A 21,367-nucleotide genomic window follows, 5' to 3' on the forward strand; every position below is an offset into this window, starting at 1 on the left:
TGTCTACAGACGTCGCCGGCAGGATGCTGCGCTGAGCCCCAGAATCGACCAGCAGCCGCCGGCCGGACAAGGCTTGCAGTCCCGACCAGCACTCACAGCTGTTAACGAGCGCTGGCCCGGGCTTTTCCCTGGCCCCCAAAACTGCAAGGCTGGCATCACTGCTTGGCCTTGGCCCCAAACCTGGCATGGTAGTAACAACACCCGTCGTCACGCTGTCGGCGGGCTGTCACAGCGGCTGCGGTGTCCGGGTCGTACCCCGGGGGCGGAAGCGGGGCTGACGTGTGCTGGGGGGGCAGCAGCGCATGGACAAACTGCTGCCTGCTGGCGAGGAAAATCCTGTCGGCCTCCACAGCCACCGCCCGGTAGTCCTTGGAGGTAAAGAGCGGGGAGCTGGCCAGTGCGGTGCGCACGGGTGCTGGAAGCTGCCGCAGGAAGATGTGGGCGAAAAGGAAGGAGGGATCCGCCGAGCCCAGCACGGCCAGCATCCTCTCCATCAACTCGGACGGCTTGCCGTCACCCAGGCCGTTCAGGGAAAGCAGGCGGTCCGCCTTCTCGAGCTCCGACAGTTCAAAAAGGTCCATGAGGAACGTCTTGAGTGCGTCGTACTTGCCATAGACCTGGCCGTCGTCGAGGCATCTAAGGCTGCTACCACGTGGAAATACTTTGTGACGTCCTGCGTTATTCCTCTCAGCTGGAACTGGGCTTCGATGTGTTGGAACCACGACCATGGGTTGTGCTGCCAAAAGTCTGGTAACTTGACGGTGGCAGCATAGATAGCGCCGACGTTAGCCGCGTCGTTAGGCACGCCGCCAGCGGCGGCCGGCGCCACAGCGGGCGCGTTGTTATCACCGTCGATGTGCAACATAATCCAGCCGTATCCAACTCGCGTCGGGGGTCACCCATTGTGGAGTGCGGTAAATGACTAGACAAGAGACGGAGATGAGTCGAGTCGGCTTTACTCTCCACTTCAAATCAAATAAGTAACTACCAGATATGGTGTCAGATGACCTGAAAAGGAAAACAAGGCGATCGTCACCACTTCCAGTAGTAACACAAATTATGGCTGCCTGAGATTTTCAAATGGTGTTAGGGGGCACCCTGGGTGTGAGCCAATCCTCCATTAACCGAGTGATCAGAGATGTTACAAATGCACTCTGCAGAAGAGCACGGCAGTTCATCAAGTTTCCAGCAACAGACGCAGAATGCATCAGAACCAAACAACAATTTTTTGAAATAGCAGGGTTACCTAACGTTTTGGCCGCAGTTGACGGGAAACATATTGCTATCTAAGTATGATAATGTACAAAAATCGTATTCTTGTTAATTTGGATCCATTATGCTTTGTTATATGTTGTTTATAAAAATATTGACTTGAATTTATATAGATAGATAGATAGATAAAGATATTTATAGATATAGATATATAAGAAGCTGAATAACTGCGAAAACGAATACATTTAATGATGGAGTCTCCGGCTTTCGTTTAAAAGTGTCAACAATTTATTTGGGATTTAACATAGAAAATTTAACATTCAAAATGAATAAAAAAAAACCTTGATCAAGGAAATGTAACATTCAACATCAATACAACCTCCAGCTTTCCTCGTGAGTGCCCAGTTTGTTTACATGATGTGGGTGCATCTGTCTGCGTCACACAAATACCCGGCGCATTTACTGATGCAAATGACGTTTAGAAATATTCAGCGTAGTGTCCGAATTCTCGTTTGTTCGTTCCCTATATAGTGCACTATATCATGAACACTATATAGGGAATAGTGAGTGAGTGAATATGGAACGATTTCGAACACAGCTACTGACTTTGCATGAGACGCTCGCGAAATACATTGTGGGTCCGTCCATCCAAGGTACGGCCACACTGAACGCGTTAGAGGCGTTGAAAATGTGCATTTTTGCATAGGGAACCATTGGTTTAGGCGCTAAAGCAGCGTGTTAAGGTACGGCCACACTGAACGTGTTACGCGAGTTAGAGGCGTTGAAAATCGGCATTTTTGCATAGGGAACCATTGGTTTAGGCGCGTAGATGCGTTACACGTGCTAAAGCAGCGCGTTAGGCGCGTAAGACGCGTTTTACGCACCTAAATAACGCGCCCAACGCACCAACGTGCGGAGTTCAAAAAATTTAACTTTTGAAGCGCCTACGCGTGACGCTGAGCCGCGATAGCCAATCAGCGTTGAGCTTGACCCGATGTCACTTGCAGAGAGACGGAGGACGCACAGAAGCAAAAAGAACATGGACGACCAAGTTATCGTTTCAGTGTGTGCTGAAACGATGAGTTGGTGGTGAAACTCACACAGCTGTGAGCGCCTACGGAGGATGTCATGCACTAGAGTTAAAATTCTCTGCCCGAGCCCGAGCCCGAGCCCGAGCCGACCCGCGGGCGGGGTCGGGCCAATATTTCCAACCACTATCCTCGGGCCGGGCCTTTGATCGAGCTTTTGTGTTGTTTTTTTTAATCATTGCTTTATTGGCCTAATCTGAGGAGAAATCTATGCCATAAACAGAAATATTATAGGCCTTTATTACACGGGTCTTCTCAATGCCCTGGAACGCTCCGTTCACTTGCATGGGTAGTGGTCCGGTAACTTGTCTTCGGTTGCTAAGCGACGTCAACGTCTTTGGCAGACTATTTCTCTGCTAATCAACACTACGAATGCTGGTAACGAATAAATTGTAAAAAGACACACCATGTGAAGTTATTTTTTCGTTTTGGCAAGTAGTTGTGTAATAATTGGGATAATGTATAGAACGTCGTTGGCCATTATCGAAAATAAGCCCCTTCAGGGCGAATCAAGATACCTCCGGTGGGGGGGGCTCATCTAGCTGCGTATGCGCGTTGAACCATTTTTGTGACACATTGATCAAGCGTCAGGTTAGGCGCGTTACGCTCCTAATCTAACGCGCGTAACGCGTTCAGTGTGGCCGTACCTTATGGCGCGTTTTACGCTTAGACGCGTTTTACGCACCTAAATAACGCGCCCAACGCACCAACGCGCAGAGTTCAAAAAATTGAACTTTTGACCCGCCCGCGCGTGACGCTTAGTCGCGATAGCCAATCAGCGTTGAGCTTGACCTGACATCACTGGTAGAGAGACGGAGGACCTGCGGAGGACGCCCAGAAGCAGAAAGAACATGGACGACAAAGTCATTGTTTCAGTGTGTGCTGAAACGATGAGGAGGTGGTGAAACTCACCCAGCTGAAACTCACCCATCCGCCTACGGAGGATGTCATGCACTAGAGTTTATATTCTCTGCCCGAGCCCGAGCCGACCCGCGGGCCAGGTCGGGCCGCGAAGCAAGACACCTCCGTATGGTGTCAGAACAAATCACAAATGTATTTTGTGATTTATCTATAAATTATTATCTTCTCACAAATACATTTCAATGCACACACACATGGATATCGCTATGTATAAATGTAAAACAAATCCATAAACAAAAATAAGTTTCACAAACACATTTCTGATCCACACACAAATGTGTCTTGTTTTAAATAAATGTAATATTAATCCAGATATATTAATTTTTTTTTTTTGCAATTTTCACAAATAATGTATTTGGATGTTGTTACATTTATATACAAACTGTTAAACTTGAATTAACAAGACGCTTTTCATTTGTGAACTTGTTTGCATTTGTGTGTGAACTGGTCTGTATTTATATGTGGATTTCTGAGACTCTCCTGACGTGGCTGGATTCACAAATTCAAGTAACTCTCTGTAGCCAATTAGATGCCTCCCTCGTTTTAAGCCAATCACATGACTGCAGTCCCGACCTCTGACGAATAAGTCCAGCCTCCGAGCCAAATGTTTATGGGAAATAACGGGTTTTTTGAATGATCGTACATAACAATCTCTAGGAGGCGATGAAGTAAAAGCTGCGGCACGTTTTGAACTACACACTTTTTCCATCTAGTTTCGACTGGGTTTGGGATTGTCGGTGCCGTTAGAGTAGTAAACGGCACCGACAATCTAAAAACCCAGTCACTGCAGTCATGTGACTGGCTTTTCGTTCACAAACGAAAAGCGGCTTGTAAATTCAAGTTTAACAGTTTGTATATAAATGTAACAACATCCAAATACATTTTGATGAAAATTATTATAATTATATAATATTTTTAATTCATATATTTATGGATTTATATTACATTTATTTAAAACAAGACATATTTGTGTGTGGATCAGAAATGTGTTTTTGAAACTTATTTTTGTTTATGGATTTGTTTTACATTTATACATACCGATATCCATGTGTGTGTGCATTGAAATGTATTTGTGAGAAGAGAATAATTTATATATAAATCACAAAATACATTTGTGAATCCTTCTCTGTGCATTCATTATTAATGAGACTGTTCTGACCCCATACCTTCGCTGCGTGTCGGTGTCCTGTTCGCCCTGTCGTGGCTTATTTTCCCGATAATGACCGGCGTTACATTATCCCTTACATATAGATTTAGCAGAGTAGGCCTAAGTAACAAATGTGTACAAAGTTAAACATGTATTAGAAAAAATGTCGGGTTGAAATCGGGCTCGGACTCATAATTACTAGTTAGTTAATGTGTCGGGGCTCGGACAGAACGTGCACGGGCTCGGGCCGGGTCCCGACCCGACCCACACGTTCAGCGTCAAAAAGTTGAGGAATGTTCGAGTTTTCAGGCAGCGGCGGATCCATCGGCCAATCAGATCGCGGTTATGCAAATACACTCCACGCGTTTCCTGGATCCATTTCGCAATAACAAGCAGGAAGAAGCAGAAAAAATGCGGCCGTTATATTTTTTTAAAGAAATGTGGAATGATAGGATTGTTTATAGCCACCTGTTGTTTGTGTCATCTTTTGTATTTATATCCACATATCGCCATTTTAGCGGGAAGCGATTTGATTGGCTGCAGTATGCATCTACAGAGACTAGTCCCTTATACGTCAGACATGCCCTCAGTCAACCGCCGACGGACGCATGTAGTGTGAACAAGGCGGAAGGGCTTTGTTCACACTACCTCCGTCCGTCGACGGATCTCATTGACTTTGCATTGGGCGTTCGCGAAATGCATTGAGGGTTCGTCCGTCCATTCGGCTCCGAGGCCTGCGTTAAAAGTTGAGAAAATGTTCAACTTTTCAGGTCACATAGGCCACGCCTACTTCACATAGGCCACCCCTACTTGATACAAACGGGGAGCGGGAGTCAGATGAGGTCAGAGATATATGGCAGACCCGTTGAGAGCCCCGGGGAAAGCACCCCCGGGGCTGGAAGATAGCTCTGCGGTATTTCTCTCCACGCGTGTTAAATACAATTCCCTCCTTTTGCTTCATAGTTACCATACCGAAATACTTTAACAAATAAAGTGAGTTAAAAGCGACCCGGATTGAACTACTTTCTTCAAGAACACGACAATACAAACATTAATTCTAAACAGAGTTTTACACAGTAGCCTATAATAGGAAATGTTTAAAGGTAAATCAGCGTAATTTAACACTGACTGTAGCTTTTTATGGGTAAAGAAGCAACGGTGAAGGACCGTACTAAACGCCCTATCATTGTATGGGTCTGTAAAATGCAAATCAAATCCAAACAAATGAATTTATTAAGCACCTTTAATATAAAGGTAATAAGTTGGGGGGAGATCTTGTTTTATTGATGTTTTTGCCATGCCTGTCTACGCTTCAAACTCGTGCATATTGCAAAAAATACGCAACAGCCTCCCCTGCGGTCACACTTTTCGGTGGGTCGCAGAATTCGGTGTAGCACCGGCAGCGGAACCGGCCACGCTGCGCGCAGGACCGCCGCTCCTCCGAGGCCACCCGGGGCTTCATCGAATGGTGGAGGAGTGTGGCAACCCGGCACGGGCCAAGTAAGGAGATGCAGAGCACCTGAGGAACAGGTGGAGAAGCAGGGCTTAAATAGCCTGCTTCTCCACTCGTTCAGGGCTCTCCCAGCCATGTGGCTCCTGAAAGGAGACCGGTCCTCGTGGGTGACGGGATTCCACCCAGGTTTTTCGTTCTTTTGTTTTTCAGGGAGACTTTGTGTTAGGTTTGGAATAAAACATGCCTTTTTGGCCAGCTAAATGGTGTCCTGTTTGGGAGGAGGTGGTTCGCTCACCGTGCCGGCTTGCCACAACACCCAATGGACAACTGGAACTGGAAGAAATCTGTACTCAAGTAAAGACAATGGAAGCTTATAATTAAAATGTTCTTTCATTCATTTTTCAGTTTTTATTTAATCAGTACTGTGCATAGTAAGTGTACAATAAACAATCTGGAAACATTAAAAAAAAAAAACTGTTATTTTTATTTCCTTTACATATTCTTATTTTTTATTAATTTACATATTCTCAATGTTGTGCCGCAGTCTCTGCCAACGGGTCCTGGTTAGGATGCTGGGGTGACTGAGGCAGAACACAAGAAAGAGGAATTCATTTAAATGATTATCAGGATGCCATTATCAGAAACACTGCCATCAAAACGTCCACTATCTGATTCTGATGAGGCACTATAACATCACCACGGCTAAAACAAATATCAACCGGTTAGTCAACTGCAAGAATACTTTCAACCGTTTTGCTGTTAGAAACATAGGCTAGGAAACACAATTTTAAAAAAAAATCTAACCCTTTACTACAATTGTGTTAGCAATTGTGTTAGTGACTGTCTATGTTGAAAATCATATACAATCCTGTATAACAATAAAATAGGTTTGTTGGTACACAGGTACATTTTATATAGCTACATATATGGGATAGCCTATTCACCATCCAGCAGCTATTTATCCAACATGTTAACATTTAGCAGAGAGCCTTGATGAGTATGAGGTCAGGTTAAGTGGACGCAAGCGAATCATAATCCTACATTAAAACAGGTGCTCTGCAAGAATTTATTTTAGTTAGTGTGGTTGAATTGCATTGGAAAATAAATGGCTATAAAGGGGTGCTATGGTTTGGGAAGAACTGCAGTAGAAAACGCATTTCCTCGTATCAATGTGTCATGATGTGAGCCTATGACAAAATGGGTTGGATTAGCCCAGAAAGAGGTTGGAATACCAATAAAAGTGTAAATGTGCACTGCATGCGGTAACTATGTTACCACATGTGTCAAGTGGAACTTTAAACTTCTTACTTTCAAGTCGAACCATCGACATCATTCACCTGGAACCTTTTTGAACTGAACTCTCGTTTTAATACCTGGAATCATTTAAATTATTTATTTCTCCTCCACTATGTTGGCAATACTATTTATTCATTAGGCTTAGGCAAGGATTTTATTTTATTTTCTGTGGGGCTGGTGGTGTGTGTTCCTAACGGAAAAATAAAGTTATTTGAATTGAATCATCGAACCTTCTCCATTTGACCGATTTGGAAACATGAACGCAAGTGTACAATAAACAAATCTGGAAACATTTCAAAAAACTTAGTTGTTATTTTTATTTCCTTTACATATTGTTATTTTTATTAATTTACATATTATCAATGTTGTGCCGCCGTCGTCTCTGCCAACGGGTCCTGGTTAGGATGCTGGGTTGACTGAGACAGAACAGAAGAGGAATACATTTAAACAGACCTGCAAACTCCTCAGAGTAAAAAAGGTGACAGTGTCACGGGGGGGGGGGAAGGAGAAAAAAAAAAAATCATTGGTCCAAGGACTGAGGAGGAGTCAGAACAGAGGGACTGAAGAGGAGGAGTCAGAGGGACTGAAGAGGAGGAGTCAGACCAGAGGGACTGAAGAGGAGGAGTCAGAACAGAAGAGGAGGAGTCAGTACAGAGGGACTGAAGAGGAGGAGTCAGAGGGACTGAAGGAGTCAGAACAGAAGAGGAGGAGTCAGAACAGAAGAGGAGGAGACAGAACAGAAGAGGAGGAGTCAGAACAGAAGTGGAGGAGACAGAACAGAAGAGGAGGAGACAGAACAGAAGAGGAGACAGAACAGAAGAGGAGGAGACAGAACAGAAGAGGAGGAGACAGAACAGAAGAGGAGGAGTCAGAACAGAAGAGGAGGAGTCAGAACAGAAGGACTGGTAGAAGCAGTATTAGTGACGCAGAAGCATGCCAGCAACATACCGAAGCCATCCAGTACTTTCTGCAGTCCTCTTATCACCGCACGATTCTTCTCCAGCTCCTTGTTCAGCAGGGCACAGTTTGAACACCCAGCTTGAAGGATCATCAGAAAGATTAAAACACATCCGCTTATTGCTGCATCATCAACTATGTTTCCACATTTGTGTCAAGTGGAAATTTAAACGTTTTACTTTGAAGTCGAACCATCGACATCATCGAACCTTCATTAGCCTTCTCCATCGGTCCGATTTGGAAACATGACGTGTTCACACTAAGCAAGGCACATTTTCACATTTGGAAACATGACGTGTTCAAACCAAGCAAGGCACATTTTCACATTTTGTATTACTCGCACAAGTTGGTCCACGCTTTTGTTTTGTTTTGTAGCACCTTCAAAGTTTGCGAACACACACGGCCTCCAGAAAATGAGATCAGGCCTATGTGGAGTGTGTGTGGAGGATGACCAGTTTATTCAGCCTCACCTGCCCGAGTCAGACTGATTGCACTCTGGGGCGGGAGGCTGTGCATTGAGAAATCAGTGTGCACAGGTTAGACCAGCCATCACCACATACACTCTGGGAGATATCCTACATGTCAACATGGAGCACCAGGTGGTCATGAATCACTGTCAATCCTCTTCTACAGTAAAGAGGTTTTCGTCCATCACCACCTTGTGTCTTGAGGAGTCCAGTAAAAGTCACCTCGGTGGAGTGTAGTGTGGACCTTGCTTCAGCTAACTTCCAATCATCACAAAGCAAGTGGGTGGTTTGAACATTGTGCAAAGATGTGAAGAAGTCTCATGGCAAGATTAGTGCCATTAGCCAGTGATAAGTTACACAAGCTGGTCTTTCGGTCACCACATATTTGGCCATGATCCCAGTTATTAAGTGACCTTAACTTGAGTGTGGGCGTGAGGCGACATTCAGATGTGACTAGCCTTCTGCCTTCAGTTCCCAATTATGCATATATATATATAAAAAAACATTGAATACTGAATTTAGATTTGATTATGAACAAACAAATATCCAAATATCTGAATAATCAGACTCGAATTAGTAGAATTAAATAAATGTAAAGATTATCGACCTTAGAACATGAGTGAAATACTTGAATCCAGTACATTATTTAGTGAATACTGTATGCTCCTTCAGCTGGTCTCAAGGGTGACTCAGTGAATACAGACAGCCCCCTTAGGAATGGTTGAGGCCCATTCACACCCTACGGTAAATACGGATAGGAACCCTTTCGTCCGGTCCCGGAGGTCATTTCGTCCGTCAATGGGTCCGTCTCCTCTGAGCTTACGAATCCGGAGTGCTCCGGGAGAAACGGAGAAATACCAACGGAAATCGAGGTGGCAGTATAGAGTCAGAAGTCCAACCATTCGCGAAAAATAAAGAGTAGTATAATATCTGAGATAGATAGATAGATAGATAGATAGATAGATATAGTATTTAACGTTTTATACTTATATTATACTATATACGTGACCTTTTTATTTTATTGGCAATGAGTTGAAACTGGTCATTTTAAAATGGCGCAACATTTTGAGGAGATAAACTGCGGGTTGGTGAGGGGTGTCACATGCCACCGCCGCGTAGGCCTACACTTTTTGCGCCTTTTTTTTGCTGATTTCGGATGACACAAAGCAAAATCATCTCCTCTACAGATGCCATGTTTGCGGTTGTCGATGCAGGTAATTTGTGACACGACAGTCACTGCCCTCTAAAGGACGTATTGCGTAACATCCATAACAACGCTGAAATCCGGACGGAGGTATTAAGGGTTGTCCCGGAGACAACGTTTGGTACGGACTGACGAATTTCGTCCGGATCCGGAGGTATGAATCGGCCTTTAGGGGGCATCTTGCTATGACACCTACAGGCCGATTGCGGACATCTGGGGTTGAAACCGAACCCCCTAGCCACTAGACCAGACTATGAAGTAAGAGGCCCTTCATTGATGGGACTCAGGGACTGAGGGGTAAATGAGGGCGAACAGCCCCGCCCAGTGGGCGTGGCCAATGGGACTGAGGAGTAAATGAGGGCGACCAGCCCCGCCCTGTGGGCTTGGCCAATGGGACTGAGGGTGAACAGCCCCGTCCTGTGGGCATGGCCAATAGGACTGAGGGGTTAATGAGGGTGAACAGCCCCGCCCTGTGGGCGTGGCCAATAGGACTGAGGGGTAAATGAGGGCGAACAGCGTAGGACAAGCAGAGCAACGTGTGGGCGTGTCCAATGTCAGGTGGTCTCACCCAGTGCTGGGGTCCTGCAGGTTCTGGGGGGAGGACCCCTCAGGCCACAGGCCCCCCTGGTGGGCTCCAGAGACAGAACGGAGGCCTCCATGGTGGTGGAAGGTCCTGGAACATCTGTGGGGGGAAAAAGGACACACACACACACACACACACACACACACACACACACACACACACACACACACACACACACACACACACACACACACACACACACACACACACACACACACACACACACACACACACACACACACACACACCCCTCATTAACTGAAACAACAGTATGTATCATGACCATCTCTGCATATCATGGGGGTTAAATGGTAACTAATAAGGCAGTTCCCAACACATGAACCAACTGTAGAGTCTGAAACCTTTGGGACCCCAGCTTGTTCTATTTTGTGCATCTGCTTCAACTCATTATATTGAGAATTCTGTAGTGTTCGCTAACCGAGCCATATTTAGCCTGTGTGGGGCAACATGATGCCACAGTTAATACATCAGAAAAGAGCAGTGTTCATGAAGAGACAGAGTCAGGACTGCCTTAACAATTTAGTTGAGTGACAGACATTAATCATTATATACAGGGCAGAAAGCGAGGTATGTTGAGCTTGGTCGGTATGTAATATGGCATTGGTATGCCTTAAAAACTTACTTACCGTAAGTAAACATATCAAAACAAACAACTATGTTTCTAAAGCATACTGTGTCAAATCCCACTGTCAAAACTGACATTTACGAAATTAAATGTGTACTGCTTTAAGGCCCAGCCTGCGTTGGAGAGAGGCAGCGGTTCAGAAAGGCAACTTTAAACAGATGCATCTAAATATATATATATTTTTTCAGATATAGACTTGAAATTTGGCAAAGGTATACTATGGAATCTACTCTTAGTAGCCGTATTTGACAGCCGAGCCTACGTGTCTTTGACGCAATGTTACACCACTTTAAACATCGGAGATGTCCATTGATTTCACTTTAAAATGTATATCTCTGCTGTCTTTGTCCTTATTGCTATGAATACATCACCATAGTCCCACAGTCTCACACAGGCACTCCCACAGAGTTTGCGGCTTTTACCACCTCCGGCACCAAATCTATTTGAGAGTTGGTCTTTGGTCAAGTTGTGGTCAATGCGCAATATCCAAATGGTCTGCCCATATGGGTTATGATTGAAAGTTGTTCTACATGACGAATGGTGCATGTGTACTGAGTTTCATGCATATTGTACCTTCCTAGTGGTAATGGCAGCCTTTTCAAAGGCTGAACTTCCAGGCCTTGTTATAGCACCACCTATGTGTTGCCCATCTTTTGATTCCCTTACACATTTTACAAGTTCTACAAGCCTGCCAATTTTTTTAACTTTTGATCCGAAAAAGTCAGGAAAATAATAATATTCCTACGTAGGTTCCTACGTTTTTTCGTAGGACCCCTAATGAATGAAATGTCCCAAGAAACGTCACGGCAACCTAAGTGATGAGTAGTAGCTCAAACTAAGTGGTTTGTAGTAGTTCAAACTCAGCGATGAGTAGTAGCTCAAACTAAGTGGTGAGTAGTAGCTCAAACTAAGTGATGAGTAGTAGCTCAAACTAAGTGGTTTGTAGTAGCTCAACAAAGTGACGAGTAGTAGTTCAAACTAAGTGATGAGTAGTAGCTCAAACTAAGTGATGAGTAGTAGCTCAAACTAAGTAATGAGTAGTAGCTCAAACTAAGTGATGAGTAGTAGTTCAAACTAAGTGATGAGTAGTAGCTCAAACTAAGTAATGAGTAGTAGCTCAAACTAAGTAATGAGTAGTAGCTCAAACTAAGTGATGAATATGGGGTCAGAACAGTCTCATTAATAATAAATGCACAGAGAAAGATTCACAAATGTATTTTGTGATTTATATATAAATTACTCTGTTCTCACAAATACATTTCAATGCACACACTAATGGATATCGGTATGTATAAATGTGAAATAAACCCATAAACAAAAATAAGTTTCACGAACACATTTCTGATCCACACACAAATGTGTCTTGTTTTAAATAAATGTAATATAAATCCATAAATATATTAATTAAAAAAATATCTGCAATTTTCATCAAAAATGTATTTGGATGTTGTTACATTTATGTACAAACTGTTAAACTTGAATTAACAAGACGCTTTTCATTTGCGAACTTGTTTGCATTTGTGTGTTAACTGTTCTGTATTTATATGTGGATTTTTGAGACTCTCCTGACGTGGCTGGATTCACAAAAGCACTGTTTTCAACAAGGAACTCTCTGTAGCCAATCAGATGCCTCCCTCGTTTTCAGCCAATCACATGACTGCAGTTCCAACCTCTGAAGAATAATTCCAGCCTCCGAGCCTCCCGGTTCCCTTGGTCAAATGTCTTTGGGAAATAACATGGGGTTTTTGAATGATTGTACATAACAATCTCTAGGTGGCGAAGAAGTAAAAGCTGCGTCACGTTTTAAACTACACACTTTTTACATCTAGTTTCGACTAGCTTTTGGGATTGTCGGTGCCGTTAAAGTAGTAAACGGCACAGACAATCTAAAAACCCAGTCACTGCAGTCATGTGATTGGCTGAAAACGAGGGAGGCATCTGATTGGCTACAGAGAGTTCCTTGTTGAAAAAAATGCATTTGTGAACCCAGCCGTCAGGAGTCTCAAAAATCCACATATAAATACAGACCAGTACACACACACAAATGACAAGTTCACAATTGAAAAGCGTCTTGTAAATACAAGAGTTTGTATATAAATGTAACATCAAAACACATTTAGATGAAAATTGCAAATATTATTTTAATTCATATATTTATGGATTTATATTACATTTATTTAAAACAAGACACATTTGTGTGTGGATCAGAAATGTGTTTGAAAAACGTATTTTTGTTTATGGATTTATTTTACATTTATACATACCGATATCCATTTGTGTGTGCATTGAAATGTATTTGTGAGAAGAGAGTAATTTATATATAAATCACAAAATACATTTGTGAATCCTTCTCTGTGCATTCATTATTAATGAGACTGTTCTGACCCCATAGATGAGTAGTAGCTCAAACTAAGTGATGAGTAGTAGCTCAAACTAAGTGATGAGTAGTAGTTCATAGTGATGAGTAGTAGCTCAAACTAAGTGACGAGTAGTAGTTCAAACTAAGCGATGAGTAGTAGCTCAAACTAAGTGATGAGTAGTAGCTCAAACTAAGTGATGAGTAGTAGCTCAAACATAGTGATGAGTAGTAGCTCAAACTAAGCGATAAGTAGTAGCTCATAGTGTTGAGTAGCAGCTCAAACAAAGTGATGAGTAGTAGCTCAAACTAAGTGATGAGTAGTAGCTCAAACTAAGTGGTTTATAGCAGCTCAAACAAAGTGATGAGTAGTAGCTCAAACTAAGTGATGAGTAGTAGCTCAAACTAAGTGGTTTATAGCAGCTCAAACAAAGTGATGAGTAGTAGTTCAAACATAGTGATGAGCAGTGTTTGTAATAAAAGGTAACGCTGTTATTTTTTCAGTAACGGGGTAATCTAACTAATTACTGTTTCCGTCGTTACAACGCCTTTACCGTTACTGTATGCTAAATGCGGTGCGTTACTATTAATTGAATTGAACTGCGTAATCCGAACACACCCCTGGCTCCAAACACAAACTGCTAGTGAGGAGACCAGGTGGGTTAACAACGAGATAAGCGATTATGATTGGCTAAGGCAGAGTCATGTTTCATGGTAGCCAATCGGATCCAGTGTTTTTATACACAAGCCAGGACACGCGCGCCACGCACGCACACACCCTACTGATTCAATTAAGCAGCAGAAATGGCGATTCCGGATTATTCAGAGGAAAAGTTGGCATTTTCTGTAGTATTCGGCAGATGTTCCACAGCCTTTGCAACCAAGCAAATTAAAATTCAGTTGGAAGTATATCAGGAACTTGAATGGGCAGTTCAACCATTTAAAAAATCCAAATCCAAAATCCAAATTCCTTGACATGTAGCAACCTGTTTTTTTTTACAGTAACGCAAATAGTTACTTTCCCTGGTAACTAGTTACTTTTATCATTTGAGTAATTCAGTTACTTACTCAGTTACTTTTTGGAACAAGTAGTGAATAACTATAACTAATTACTTTTTTAAATTAACGTTCCCAACACTGGTGATGAGAAGAAGCTCAAACATAGCGATGATTGGGTAGGGAACCACTGGGTGAAAGCCAGCTCAGCTCTAATTTCCCCTAACCCACCTGTTCTCCTCCTCTTGGCCAGCACCAGAGCTTCAACCCCAGGCTGCAGGCTCCTCTTGGCCTGGCTCAGTGACTCACGGGGCCTGTCTGCTGGAGAAACACAACATCTACACATCACCGTCTCCATGACAACGTGATGTCAAAGCTGTAGGAGAACACCAGGAGGAGGCCGAACCAGAACAAATGTGCCTTAATGCATAATTGCCGATATGGATCCTCTGAGAAAGGATTGATTTGCATGAGATAATCGGTCCTCAAACTGGGGCTCCCCAGAGTTGAATCCTCCTTCCTACCCGTTTGTAAGATAAAAAAATTATTGGTAGCATTGGGTTGTTAAAAACAATACCACAAGCATACATTTTGTGATTTTGATTTGAATCAAATGCTACCCACTGTCCGAGATAAATGGGTGCTAGGATTAGGTTTGGGTGGCCAATCCGATGTGTGAACGAGAAAGCTAAAGGTCACAGAGCAGGGTACCTGAGGATGGACCAGGCTTATCATTGGATGAGGCTGTGGTGGCAAGTCGTGCAGAAGGCGGTCTGAGACCTGGTAGAGTCCTCCGATTGGTCGCTGGGATGCCCGTTGCAGCCGGTTTATGGAAGACTCTCCTTGGCGGTTTGAGACCTGTAGGAAGGGTAGTTAGCAACGTAACATCAGCACATATGTATAGACTGAGAGAGACACTCACTCACTCAATCACCTCACTCACCTGGTGGTGCAGGGCAGAGGGTGGTGGTGTTGGATATACTAGTGCTGCTGGGTATGCTGGTTGTGCTGGTGGTGCTGGGTATGCTGGTTGTGCTGGTGGTGCTGGGTATGCTGGTGGTGCTGGGTATGCTGGTGGTGCTGGTGATGTCTGGTATGCTGTTCTTTGGTTTGCTCTGGGCAACAAATAATATTTACACTTTAAATCTTTTAGTCAAAGAAACTTATCCAAAGCACAAGATCTGAATTTGGTTGAGGGCAAGAGTAGAGGGTATGAATGTGAATTTAATCTTAATCTTCACAATGGTTTCATACAGCTTTCATTAAAAAAAGAAAAATACAGGAATAACAAAAAATATTTTTTAGCGTTAGATAGTTTAGCGTTTGTGGTCATTACATGAAACGTCTTGAGAAATGTTGAACTTATTTGGTTTAATTTAATTGTCTTAGCTGGGGGACTGCATTTTTAGCCAAGGGCCAGCTTGTCCACTATTGCCTAGGCGCTTATGGCCCCATTGTGTGCAGGAGCACGGCATTGGATTAGGTAATGAATGTATGTCGCTGCAGTGAATCCAGAAGGTTGAGGAAAGGCGGCTACCTGTTTGGGGGGCGGAGCCATGGCTGACACTCTCCTCCCTGTAGGGGCGAGGCTGAGGCGCCGCCCCGTGCCATAGGAGGTGGAATTGTACCGGAGACCGCGGGGTATGGCTCGGGCAGGACCCGGGTTTGGCAGGAGCGAGCGAACATCAGGGGCGGCCACATGGTCCGCACTGGTGGCAGGGCTGCTTGTCTGTGGGAGGGGCTTGGATGGACTGTCAGAGTACTGCCTCTTCTGCACCTGTGAGGTCCGGCTCGTGGGCACATAGAGCTTGCAGTCTGACATGGGCGTGGAGGTGATCAAACATCCAGCTGTCTGATTGGCTCGACAGTTCAGGGCACTTGCCTTGGGAGGAGAAGCTCTCTCGAATGTGTCGTCGAAGTTGAGGTCAGCACTGCATTTATAAACGGGTGTGCATGCCAGCGTTTGGTGTCTCAGTGAATTCTCGTCACTCTTTGTGGTGCTGGGTGCTGGGGACAGAGGTCTGGAGACGTCCTGTGGGGAGACGGTCATGGTGCTGCTCGCCCCTTCGGCTGCGGCCCTGCTGGACGCATGGGTGGTGTTGACCTCGGACTGCACCCGCAGGTCCAGCGCTACAACCAGGTTATTATTGGACCCATTGTGAGGGGCAGTTGATAACGCTCTGGGTTGGGCTTCAAAGTGACTCCTGCTCAGGTTGTCTTGGCCGACGCTCTGGTTGCCTTGACTACCACTCTGGTTGTCTTGACCGACGCTCTGGTTGTCTTGACCGACGCTCTGGTTGTCTTGACCAACGCTCTGGTTGTCTTGACTACATCCTTGGGCACCTAGGGTTGGAGAAGAGATGATCTTAAAGGTGTCCTCGAGTTTGACAACTGAGCAGGCATCGCCCAGTGAGACCACTGCACTGGGTCTAATGGAAACGGATTCCGACAGCGGTCTGTTGAGCGGCAAACTCAGGTTGCACTTGACCCCTGAGGAGTCGATGGCCTCCATAGTGACATTGCTGTTCATTGAGGAGTCACTAGGTGGACTGAAGAAGGTGCCATTCCCAGAGCGCGGGGCAGATCCCTGCTCAGACCGTGGGCTGTCATTGCTTGCCACCTCCACTGCATTCTCGCTGAGCACCTGGTTGGTGTTGAGGACCTGGGTGGTGTTGAGGACCTGGGTGGTGTTGAGGACCTGGGTGGTGTTGAGGACCTGGGTGGTGTTGAGCTGGGGCTGCCTCGGGAGGTCCAATGCTAGGACAAGAGTTGTCCTGTCAGGGAATTGGGAAGCAGAAGCGGAGCACAGCGATGGAGAACCCAGAGCCATTTCCCCAGGGGGAAGGACGGATTCACGGGTTACATCAGATTCGGGAAAGGAGGATGTTTCCAGTGAGCTCTGGACCACCTCAGCTTCCAGAGCCACTTCCCCATGGGGAAAGATGGATTCGCGGGTGACATCAGATTCGGGGAAGGAGGATGTTTCCAGTGAGCTCTGGACAACTTCAGCTCCCAGAACCACTACCCCATGGGGAAGGATGGATTTGGGGGTGACATCGGATTCGGGACAGGAAGAGCTTTCCACTGAGCTCTGGACAACCTCAGCTTCCGTCATCTCCGGCGTGTGGAGACTGCTGTGGTCCATTAAGCGGCTGTCTCCGAGGCTCTGCTGCCCTGTGGAGGCTAGGAGGCGAGGAGTGAGAACTAAACTCTTATCCGTGACCAGACTCAACATGGAGCCTGGGCTGGCCTCCTCCTCCACTTCAGGCGTCACAGCAAGGTGCATTTCAGGAACCGGGGGCACGAAGGAGGGAGCAGCCCCATTGGTGGAGAGGTTAGAACACTCCATAGTGGAATCCATCAAGCCGACCTCAGGGAGGGTCTCGTCCTGCAGCCAGAAGCAAGGCCACCCGACCGGAGCGGAGCCGTCCGGCCCGGCGGGAAGCCGACCCAGGCTCTCCTTCGGCTTGTGATACTCAGTGGTGAACAACTCCCGGTTAAGGTGCGGCATGTTGTGACCAGCCGTCAGCCCATGCCTGGCCTGGCCGGGCGTCAGGCACTTCCTGGAGTTGTTGCCCGGTAGGTTAAAGCTTTTGAAACCGAGCGCGAGGCCGGATTCCATCTCTCTGGAGTATTTGGGCGTGGACGAGAGGGAAGAAGCAGCAGGACTCCTCGTTATGGCGGGAGACAGGTGAGAGGTCTCCGCCGTGGTGTCCAGCATGCTGAGCTCAGGGAGCATCTCATCCCCTATGTCTGGCGACCCGAGAGGACTCTGGCCGAGGTTCGCCATGGTGTTGTGCCATTTGTCCATCTCTCTGGAGTGTCTGGGCATTGACGAGTGGGAAGCAGCAGCAGGACTCCTCGTTATGGCGAGAGACAGGTGAGAGGTCTCCGCCGTGGTGTCCAGCATGCTGAGCTCAGGGAGCATCTCGTCCCCTATGTCTGGCGACCTGACAGGACTCTGGCCGAGGTTCGCCATGGTGTTGTGCCATTTGTCCATGACTTCTCTGTAAAGCGGGACCACGCGCTCATCAGGAGCGTTCTGATTGGACTCCCTCGGCGGCCCGGGGGCCGAGTCGGCAGGAGGAGGGATGTTCTCGCGGTCCTCGTTCTCCGTTGGGTCGTAGCTAGGCGCTCCAAGCGTAGCCGTCAGATTGGCCATGTTAGAGGGCTTTCATACAAACAGACGTTATTTTTTCTCTTCTTTTCAAATCCTCGTCTTCAATGCGTTATTGCTGCATGTGAAATACATTTGAATTAAGTTCAGAGAAAAACGCCTGGATAGGAGACTTTAGTTTTAGTTTCCTTCGTTAGGTTTACTCTCATACCTTATCAACACATTATTTGTTTAATGAATCAACAAAAGGAATGTCATGATCAATGCAAGGAACATACTACTGTGTGACATAGTGTATTAACCGATTTACTTACTAAAGGACAGATTAGCCAAGTTTGAGGCAGAAGGCTGCGCAAAACATTGCCAAGAGTGAATTTGTGGATTACAAGTTTAAAATGATTGTTTCACCCAGGAAAACATAGTACTAACATCCCAAACATCCCCTTAAAGGGGTATTTCGGATTTTTGGACATAGGGCCTAATTCCCAAGATAGCCTTGGTGTTCTTTATCATTGGAGTCAGTTTTCAACACATTTCATTCAGTCCTTCTAGTTGCAGAGTTTGCTTGTGCTAGGCTAGCGCACGGCATGGGGCAATACTAGCCTGCTAATAAAACAGTCTTACCCACTCCACAGTACACCCGAGGCAAATCAACTATAACGCCAGACGGTGGATGTAAATGTCTGTGTTGAAAGAATAATGTTAGAAATAAAACCAACCTTGCATTGGATTGCATTTTGAGGGACTTGCTGTGTCTCAGCAGCAGTATTATAATCCTGGTAGTAGGCTACGGCAGCGGCGGGCTGATACCTAGGTTAAATTCCGCTGCTGCTGAGAAACTAGTCCCTCAAAATGCGATGATTCATGCGATGCAAGGTTAGTTTTATTTCTAACATTATTCTATCAACACAGACATTTACATCTATATTCTGGCGTTATAATTGATTTACATCGGGTGTACTGTGGAGTGGGTAAGACTGTTTTATTAGCAGGCTAGTATTGCCCGTTGCCGTGCGCAAGCCTAGCACGAGCGAACTCTGCAACTAGAAGGACTGAATGAAATGTGTTGAAAACTGTCTCCAATGATAAAGAAAACCAAGGCTAACTTGGGAATCAGGCCCTATGTCCAAAATTCCGAACTACCCCTTTAACCGTCTTGCAAACACACTTTATATTTTCAAAACATTTATTATATTTATAGCATTTGTATTGTACATCCTATTCTATGTTTTCATTTTTCTACGTTGTATTTCTATAGCATTACATAAAAAAATATTGATTGTACGTGAATGCTTACTTGACCGTACAACTTTGTGAATCGTATTTTTGGTATGTTATATTCTGCAAACACTTAGAAAGAAAAAGGTCAAATTTGCATTCTTCCTCACTGATTCCAGTTAGGTCAGGCTCAGTATGTGAACCAGTTAATTCAGTTAGGCCAGGCTCAGTATGTGAACCAGTTAGCATTCCAGTTAGGCGTGTTAGGTCAGGCTCAGTCTGTGCACCAGTTAGTAGTTCAGTTACGTTAGTTAGGTCAGGCTCAGTATGTGAACCAGCTAGTTCAGGTCAGTCTGAACCAGTTAGGATCGTATGGTCATGTTGTGAACCAGTTAGTAGTTCAGTTAGGTCAGTTTGTGAATTTGTGAGAACCAGATAGTAGTTCAGTTAAGTTAGTTACTAGGTCAGGTTATTTTGTGAACCAGTTAGTAGTTCAGCTAGGTCAGGTTTGTCTGTGAACCAGTTAGTAGTTCACTAAGGTCAGGTTAGTATGAACCAGTTAGGATCGTTTGGTCATGTTGTGAACCAGTTAGTAGTTCAGTTAGGTTAGTTAGGTCAGTTTGTGAATCTGTGTGAACCAGAGAGTAGTCCAGTTAGGTCAGGTTAGTCTGAACCCGTTAGTTCAGCTAGGTCAGGTTAGTCTATGAACCAGTCAGTACTGGAGGGTCATGTCCGTACGTAATGCTGCCGATTCTGACTGTATGAGTGTCTTTAGTTAAAGGGTCAGGGCTTAGTTTTAAAGTTATAAATCCTGTAGAATATAAAGACGTTGTTATTGATTGATGCCGGGACACGTTTTGACAGTAATGTCAGTAAACGTGAATGAGTCTGAATCACTAACTTACCGTTGAACAAAGCAGACCTTCTAGTTCCGTGAAGGTGGTCGAGTTTAACGTTGTGTCTACCAGTCGAGATGTAGTCGCAGTATTCGAACAAACGGTGATTAGCGATCTAACACACACAATGTTTGATGTCGAAAAGTCAAACGAGGAATCTCGGTAATTTGAAAGGACTAGCTACATGAGCTTGCTCCTGATTCGTCAGAATTTACCCAATAGGCATCCAGACCCCAGCCAGAGCGATGACGTCATGTGAGACGTGCCTCTGTGCTTCACCGCCACCTAGTGGTTTTCTCAGAGAATGCTTTAATATGTCTGCCTCCTATAACTAGGTTATAGGACAGGAGATACTGGAATGGTTATAATATCCCACATTTTACTTTTTATACATTGAGTATTTAATATTCTTATATCTGATGTGTGTATATATTTTGTATTTAACGTTTTATCCTTTGACCTCATTATTGTTCACCTGCTTTGGCAATGTAAATGTTAATTGTGTAGCATATACAGTAGCTGCTATCATTGCTTTACACGGGGAATGGGTTGGCCTAGCGATTGTAATACTTGCACTTGGTTCTATGAACATCTTTACTGTACCAACAGCGATATATTGTTTCACTTCTTATGACAAATGTACTTATTGTAACAAATGCACTTATTGTAAGTCGCTTTGGATAAATCGTCTGCTAAATTCCCTAAATGTAAATGTAGATGTAAATGTTTGTTTCTCATGCCAATAAAGGTTTTTTAATTGAATTTAATTTAATTGACTGGTACAATATGTCTTTCTGAAATATTTAGGCA

The 21,367-nt window shown here is 44.8% G+C and overlaps 1 protein-coding gene across 3 annotated transcripts; it reads right to left on the reverse strand.

The window, feature by feature from the left end:
• Positions 1–7,405: 7,405 nt before the first annotated feature.
• On the reverse strand, positions 7,406–20,702 carry LOC307090076 (uncharacterized protein). Of its 3 annotated transcripts, XM_079756618.1 has the most exons (8): positions 20,567–20,702; positions 15,864–18,561; positions 15,270–15,441; positions 15,038–15,184; positions 14,558–14,647; positions 10,314–10,427; positions 8,066–8,155; positions 7,406–7,533 (listed from the first exon to the last, which is right to left on the reverse strand). In XM_079756618.1, the coding sequence occupies exons 2-8, from the start codon at positions 18,486–18,488 to the stop codon at positions 7,517–7,519; spliced, it is 3,255 nt and encodes a 1,084-aa protein (XP_079612744.1). In that variant the 5' UTR covers positions 18,489–18,561; positions 20,567–20,702; the 3' UTR covers positions 7,406–7,516. The 3 variants fall into 3 exon arrangements, with proteins under 3 accessions (XP_079612744.1, XP_079612743.1, XP_079612742.1); XM_079756617.1 differs by lacking the exon at positions 7,406–7,533 and having other exon boundaries at positions 7,958–8,155; positions 14,558–14,644; XM_079756616.1 differs by lacking the exon at positions 7,406–7,533 and having other exon boundaries at positions 7,958–8,155.
• Between the last annotated feature and the right edge of the window lie 665 nt (positions 20,703–21,367).

Source organism: Pollachius pollachius (assembly GCF_949987615.1).
Source record: "Pollachius pollachius genome assembly, chromosome: 19".
NCBI lineage: Eukaryota > Metazoa > Chordata > Actinopteri > Gadiformes > Gadidae > Pollachius > Pollachius pollachius.

Excerpts from the sequence above, each read along its gene's own strand:
- LOC307090076 (XM_079756616.1), bottom strand. The coding sequence starts at position 18,488 with ATGGCCAATCTGACGGCTACGCTTGGAGCGCCTAGCTACGACCCAACG. Across the intron at positions 15,442-15,863 it reads TGGCTCCGCCCCCCAAACAG|AGCAAACCAAAGAACAGCAT; the intron begins GTAGCCGCCTTT and ends TTTGTTGCCCAG. Across the intron at positions 14,648-15,037 it reads TAAGCCTGGTCCATCCTCAG|CAGACAGGCCCCGTGAGTCA; the intron begins GTACCCTGCTCT and ends GTGTTTCTCCAG.